General features: G+C 44.4%; 1 protein-coding gene across 1 annotated transcript; it reads right to left on the bottom strand.

The window, feature by feature from the left end:
• Positions 1 to 3,941: 3,941 nt before the first annotated feature.
• Positions 3,942 to 7,615, bottom strand: LOC135605313 (polygalacturonase QRT3-like). Its single transcript, XM_065095251.1, has 5 exons — positions 7,438 to 7,615; positions 7,180 to 7,363; positions 5,775 to 6,617; positions 5,268 to 5,513; positions 3,942 to 5,180 (listed from the first exon to the last, which is right to left on the bottom strand). The coding sequence occupies exons 3-5, from the start codon at positions 5,946 to 5,948 to the stop codon at positions 4,143 to 4,145; spliced, it is 1,458 nt and encodes a 485-aa protein (XP_064951323.1). The 5' UTR covers positions 5,949 to 6,617; positions 7,180 to 7,363; positions 7,438 to 7,615; the 3' UTR covers positions 3,942 to 4,142.
• Between the last annotated feature and the right edge of the window lie 73 nt (positions 7,616 to 7,688).

The following is a 7,688-nucleotide window of genomic DNA, read 5'->3' as shown; positions in this document are numbered from 1 at the left end:
AAGAGAACAACGCCGTTTGGTCATATAATTATTAGGTTCGCTCTGAAACAGGTCCGATGTCTCCCTGGTCTCGATGCTAACTCGACTCGGCCCTAACAACATTCAATTCAATCGTCACCCGCCATGATCTCCGCCGGGGGGAAGGAGGTCTGTCCTTCACTCGTTAATCCCACTTAGGTTCGCTCTGAAACAGGTCCAATGTCTCTCTGGTCTCGATGCTAACTCGACTCGGCCCTAACAACATTCAATTCAATCATCACCCGCCATGATCTCCGCCGGAGGGGGAGGAGTCTGTCCTTCACTCGTTATCCCACTTAGATTTGCTGCAAGCCCGACGATTCGCTCCCCGTGGAATTCGATTACGATCCATCGCTCTCCGGTGGCGGATGCGGAACCCGAACTCGAGCATGCGGAATAGCTGGACGAAGCGGCACGGCCCACGAGGCGGAAGCAGACGCAGGACGAAGGGGGGAGTAGTCTCTACGGCCATGGAATCTCTGATCTCTCCAGCGGGCGAAGAAAAGGTAAATATCTTGCTTCCTTCGGTTCCTTTCTTGATCGCTCGACTTGTGAACTGCGTCGGATCGGCTTTGCTCGTATCTTTTCGATTGGATTATACCACAAGCTTTTCGAGTGTGGCGGTTGTCGGTCTTGGACTTGTTGTATCTTTCTGATAGAAAAGATCGATTTTTTTGCCATTGCAAGTTTCGATGTGCTAGAAAATATAGTCATGCGAATTTATGTACCTTATGAAATGATTTCTGGGAGACTAATTGATTCTTCTCGCCCTGTATGTTTCGAAGCACATATCTTCTTGTGGGTTGCTGCGATGACGAAGAAACAGGAAGAAGACTGCCATGATTGGGAACCGAGGGTTATGAACCGCAAGTACCGTATCTTGCTCTTTCTTTTTCATTTCTTACAAGCTTTCCCCTTATTCCATCCATGAAGTTTTCCTACTGCTGTTCTTAGAATTTGAAATGCTCTCTGAAGAATCGTGTGCCTCTTTTGATTGTTAAAATTTAATCACCCCCCAAAATAACCTAATTTTCAGTTGGCTTGATGTGCTGTAAGTAGAAGCTGATCAGCAATCACGCATACTAAATTTGAGCTTTGCGTACGAGTCAACAATAGACTGTGCTATGTTTCAGCTGGGAATTACCTTTTATCATGCCTCCAAGGTTATATGCATGTTTATTGGAATTTGTGTATTGAAAATGATGTTGATTGTATATGTTTAGATTGGGTTAATCAGGTAGGTGGCGAGGTATGTCCATATCTACAGGGATGCATATGGACTAAAGGCCTATATACAAATTTTATATGCACACATATAGTTTTGGTAAGCATCACAAAACCTCACATCTATATGTATAGCAAGTGAGCAAAATAGGTCTTCCATTTTCATATCAGCCAGCTCCAGTTTTAATAAGATGGATGCATGTTGAAGCTCTAGAATTTCTATTATTTGTAATAATTCCATACATTATCGGCGCCATTATTGCTGATTCATTTGCTATAGTTTAATATCTACTACATTTGAGAGAGTGCTTCTTGAGGTTTATTCATTATTGCTAATATCTATAATGAATAATTTGTATTTCTTTCTTCCTTCAAATGTCAAAATCTTAGCAATTACAACGAGAAATTGTTCTTACATTCACTTACCAAGCAACTGCTACTTAATGTTCTAACAAAAAACATGAAGGTATAAATACGCCCTCTTATTATATTTCTCTTACTCATAATTTGTCGAATGTGGTGCTTTAAATCTTTATATTGATCCCAAATCTTGTCACGGTTCCTTGTTATGAGACCTACTTGATTGTTCCAAATGTTTTGGAGGACACCAATGTTGGTAGAAACCAAACCTTTCATTGAAATTCATATACACACCATCTTAATTAACCTCAGAATGCCAACTCCTGAAAGAAATAAAATTTCGTGTAACTTGGGTTAGAGTTGAAAACTAATGCTTAGCGATCTAGTAGTTTTCTACTAAACTCAGAGGAATAACTTAATTGATCTAAGATACTTGGGTTAAGAAGTAGACCAGCCAATCCACAGTTACAAGTGCTTCTTTTCATGTCCCCAAAGTGTTTGAGACATATTGGATTTGAGAGAGAGGCAGTGGCTTTGCTTGAGACTCCTTGACTTCAAGGTTTGTAGGTAAGCTAACATTGGGCTTTATCAGTTTGTTATATTAATTGCCTTGTGTTTGTTCACCAACCATGAGAATGGGTGATGAATATTTTGTGCTGTCTGCCTGCTTTTTGACCAGGTTCTGTTTTTACCTAACTGAAATCTACATATTATATATATATATATATATATATATATATATATATATATATATATATATATATAGTCATCTACCTGATGTGAAGCACAAGTGCAACACCTATACTTATCCACCTGCCTTCATTGTGATACTGACACTACACCATCAGTGCAAGAAATTGTGCAATCGAATTATAATTGCAGGGGGAATAGAAGAACTAGCATCAGAATGCCAACTCCTGAAAGAAATAAAATTTCGTGTAACTTGGGTTAGAGTTGAAAACTAATGCTTAGCGATCTAGTAGTTTTCTACTAAACTCAGAGGAATAACTTAATTGATCTAAGATACTTGGGTTAAGAAGTAGACCAGCCAATCCACAGTTACAAGTGCTTCTTTTCATGTCCCCAAAGTGTTTGAGACATATTGGATTTGAGAGAGAGGCAGTGGCTTTGCTTGAGACTCCTTGACTTCAAGGTTTGTAGGTAAGCTAACATTGGGCTTTATCAGTTTGTTATATTAATTGCCTTGTGTTTGTTCACCAACCATGAGAATGGGTGATGAATATTTTGTGCTGTCTGCCTGCTTTTTGACCAGGTTCTGTTTTTACCTAACTGAAATCTACATATTATATATATATATATATATATATATATATATATATATATATATATATATATATATAGTCATCTACCTGATGTGAAGCACAAGTGCAACACCTATACTTATCCACCTGCCTTCATTGTGATACTGACACTACACCATCCAGAAGGAGAAAAAAAATTATCTGAGGTGGAGCAACAATCCTTTTTGACATCTTTTTTCTTGGAGTTTTTAGGCTTCAGAACAGAGTTAGGATACATTTGACTTCTGCTAACTCCTGTTGCCTTTGTCATTGCCTGATCACCGGTCCAAGCTCTTAATATTTGCATGTTCTACATACGGAAGAGACCAGCGACCATAGGATGATGTAACTTCCATGTGTTTGAAGAGGAATATGAATTAGTTCAACTCTTCTGAGTTCATGATACACATTGTTTCCTTTTGATTGTCATCCATTTTGTTTGTTTTTACTGGAAAATTCGTACTAAACTCATGTAATCCACCTCTGAATATTCTTTACCAACTCCATAAACTCATGTTTTCTTGTTCGCTTACCTTTAACAGGTTTGACCGTCATCAAGCTGAGCTATCTACATCAGAAGGAAAATTCAAATGGATGATTTATCATGTGCTTGCTGCCGAAATTGCATGTTTATTGATGATGCTAGTTCTTCTATTCCCCCTGCAATTATAATTCGATTGCACAATTTCTTGCACTGCAGGTACATCTCTTTGCACTGTTGCAAATCAATGGCAACAACATGGAACTTGACAGAGTCAGTAAAGCACCTCTGCAGAAAGCGATATGAACCACATCTCATGGATGACAAGGTCAGTGCAGTTTGGTACCTGCTCCTCCACATCAGTAGGTGCTAACAACATGATTCGTATTGTTCAAAGCTTGCACAATCTTTTTCTTTGTTTAGGTGCCTGCTGAAATCATTCAATCCTGCAACTCACCTTCTTCCTGAATCACTATACCTACTGCTGCCCTTGTGGATGCTGTGATTCCAGTCCACCATTTATCGTATCTAATTTTCTATTAGTTTTGCCAAAAAGAAACCCAAATAGTTGCTTCACAGAATTCTCCATCTCCATGAACATTGTTTACTTACAGAGTGATTGAATGTCGAAGGCAGGAATGGAGGGAACAAAACACAGCCGGAGGAGCCAACAATTGCTTCTTTCCCATCAGCTGTTGTGCGGTGGTGCGTAAACTTTTTGTTACGCGTTTTAGAGAAAAGAAAAGAAACGGGTGTGTTCAGACACCATCCATGCTGCCCAAGCCCTGGTCGACCTCCACGTGGAGAGTAGCCTGAACCGCCACGTCAGACTCGATGACGACCGTGTTCCCCGACACGTTCCTCAACGCGTGGCTCGGAAACGCCGAGTCAGCCAACAGCGTGTACTGCACGTGCCCGATGCGCCCAGGAAACAGGAGCACCGGCGAGAAGTCCACCGACCATGTCGTCCCGTTGCCCTCCACCGTCGCCCTCGCCGCCGTCGACCGCGCCGTCATGCCGCTCACGCTGTTTCGCCGCACGGTCACCTGATCAACGTTGACGAACTTCCCGTTGGATTCGTCCAAGCGGACGATGTCGACGCCTTTGCCGCCGCCGGAGAACATGTTGTCGACGATGTCGACGCCCTTGACCACGCCCTTGACCGACTTGAGCACCACGTTGGCGTCGCCCAGAAAGAAGGAGCCGGAGATGTGCAGCTGGACGGGATCCTCGGAGACGATGCCGGTGTAGTCCAAGTAACAGTTGGTGATTCGGGTCTGGGTTAGTCCGGGAAGCTTCAAGTAGATCCCCGTCCCGCCCCACCCGGCCGCCTTGTTGTAGCAATGCACTCCGGACAGGGTGTTGGCCTGGCCGGAGACGAGGATGCCGATGGCCGCAGAGAAAATGACGACGTCGGTGACCGCATTGTCGTTTCCCGCCAGGTTGATTCCGGTGCCGGTGAAGTTCTTCTCGCCGGGATCGTTCCCGGCGGTGATGTGCTGACCTATGAAGGAGTTCCTGATGAAGGTCTCGTGCCCGGACCGGACGGAGACGCCGTCGGATGTGAAATGGACAATGTAGCAGTTGTCGATGCTGGTCCGGAGAGAGTTGACGACGGCGACGCCGCCGCCTCTGTAGTTGGAGTCCAGCATCAGGTCCCTCAGCGTGACGTACTCGTAGTCGTAGCCGGAAGAGCTGGCTCCACCACCGGCGGTGGAGTCATGCGCGGCCCAAAGCTCGATCAGATACCGATCCGCCGGGAAGTCGTCGGCCGCCCGCAGGCTTCCCCCGTGAATCTGTTCGTCCATCCATACTCGACTCAGCATTCTTCTTCTTCTTCTTCTTCAGTAGTACTTCTCATCCTCAACATAATTGAAACGTACCTTCACATTGCCGCCGTTGGCTGGTAAGGTTAAGGGAGAAGTGACCACGTACACGCCACCATCAAGGTGTACCTCCACACCACCAAGGTTGGAGATTCCGGCGATCAGCGAAAGCCCGGAGGCGGCGTCGGCGAAGGCGTCGGAGATGGCCTTCGAGATTGCCGCGAAGGAATCGGCAACTCCCTTCGGATCGGCGCCGTAGTCGATCACATGGTATACACGCGAACCGGACTTCGCCTGCGAGATCTGCGCCATTCATAGAGCATATCTGTAAACGATCAATCGCGAGCTCCGATGAACAAGATAAGGAAACGATCTGTGGGGAAGAGAGAGCCGACAATCCATGGATTAAGTTGTGTGCAAGAAACAAGATGTTGGGAACAGCCCACCGAGTTAGGGCCGAGGCTTCCGAGAACAGGGTTCACAATGAAACGGGTTTCCGACATTGGATTCACCAAAAGCCCGAACCTGAAAGAGAAAGGAAGGGAGAAGAAAACAGTGACTCACAGACGGAGAATCGGCGGCGGACGATGGAGCAATGAGGGTCTCCAAGCGGCGGGCCATGCGGTCCCGGTGGCTGCGTGCTCCGCCACCGGAGAACCCGAGCGGAGCGGCGGCGATGACAAGGCTAACGATCATCAACACACAGCAGCTCAGCTGAGCTCCTCCTCTGGCCACCATCGTTATCAGCTATGATCTCCTCAGACCTACCTTCTCTCCACTCTTTCTCGTCCCCTTGTGCGCCTTGAAACGAGAGGAGAGGAGAAGAGGAAGGGTGGTGAGGAGCTTCTCCCTGTACCTCTTTTATACGAGGAACTCTTCCGGAAGAAGCAAGAGTGCATGGGAGTCTTACAAACCGTGCATTGGATGGGAAGCGGACGGGTGGAGATGTGCTGAGCGAAGAGAAGAACATGAGCAGGCGTGGACGCATGTGATACGTTCTAAAGATGTCTGGGCATAGAAAAGTTGCTTTGGTGCTGTGGTATTCCAACCCTTCTTTCTACCCCCTTCTTACTTTTCTTTCAGTCTTCCCATCTTTGTGCTTTCTGGTCATCTAAACTTGGGATCCTTGTGCTGATAAAAGAGTGAAGAAGCAGACAAGAAACCTCACAGGTTCTGTGGGATTTCCTTCTGGAAAAAGCTCAGCTGGTATACTCCATCACTTTATCTTTTGTCTCTGATACCAAGCTTCCACTTGATGGCTTTGCACCACAGTGGATGGATCAATTGGGTCCTTCTAATGTACAGAATATTGTAAATCAATAGCTTTGCATTCTGGAGCATCTTTTTCTCTCTTCTGTTCTCTTTTCTTTTTGTTGTTCTTTTGGACATGGATTGGGGCTCCAAAAGCTGAAAAGTAGCAGCATATTATTCTCCCACAAATGAGACTTTGAGCCTCTAAAACCAATAGCACATTCATCCAAGCTTTTTTATTGGAACAAATTGATGGGTTTTGGTACACATGACACCTCCCTGCTGTTTAATCTTTGACTTTGCCTGGTCTGTGTGATGTCTAATATCAACAAAGCTTTTTTACACCTTAAAGAACTGCTTGCTATATTTTCCAGAAAACGATGCATCATTTGCCTACAAAGAACTTTCATATTTTATCAGGCAAAAGATAGATCTCATGTTTCCTCTTATTGAGGAAAAGGTTGGTAGAAGAGCTCTGTTAGCTCATCTTTCCAAATCCCAACCTGACCTTTTCTAACTGCATTTAGGTCCCCCTATGATGCCTGTCTAAGCTCATCCTACCAATTGATGGATTCATGCAACCAAATCCATGCCTCACTGATGCATTTCCCATATAAGCCCTAATAATCAAGTGCTAATTTCATTGATTCAAAGGTCATTTGGCCTCAAACTTCTGAGGTGATGTGGATGCATAAGAAGCCAAAGAAATGGACATCACCTGGTGGTAGCAGCATGATAATGACCAGATGGTGGAGTATGCAAGCAAGGTTGGTGGAGATAGTTGTTGGATGCCTCTTTTTTCTTGGTAATTTTGGTGGCCTTCTTTCAACTGTCCCTCCCAATGAATATAAAATGGCATTCTGAGCTCAATGTTGGCCTTGAGAAGGACCCTCATATCTTACCTGTCCATGCCATGAAGAAATCAAATAAGAAGAATTTATTACAGAAAATAAGCCAAGAGTGTTCCTTGTGATACCTCATCCTTTAAGGAGGGATGTTGTGCCTCTCACTAGATTCGATACCATGTCATTTATTTCCAATAAAATGTCAGTAGGAATGGATCATATGGTGGTGTAAGGATGGCTAGGCAGAAAGGATAGGAAATAAATCACTGCTTGGAGAAAGAGCACATTAGCAGAACAACACAAACCCTTCCAGTAAGGCAAAAGTCTTAAAAGAGAGACCCATCATGAGGAATAAAGCAACTTGTTACGAACTATTCTTCAT

The sequence above is a fragment of the Musa acuminata genome, chromosome BXJ2-2, assembly GCF_036884655.1.
Source record: "Musa acuminata AAA Group cultivar baxijiao chromosome BXJ2-2, Cavendish_Baxijiao_AAA, whole genome shotgun sequence".
Taxonomy (NCBI): Eukaryota; Viridiplantae; Streptophyta; class Magnoliopsida; order Zingiberales; family Musaceae; genus Musa; species Musa acuminata.
Note: the sequence above shows the minus strand (reverse complement) of the source record. Positions and strands in the feature narration are given on the sequence as shown.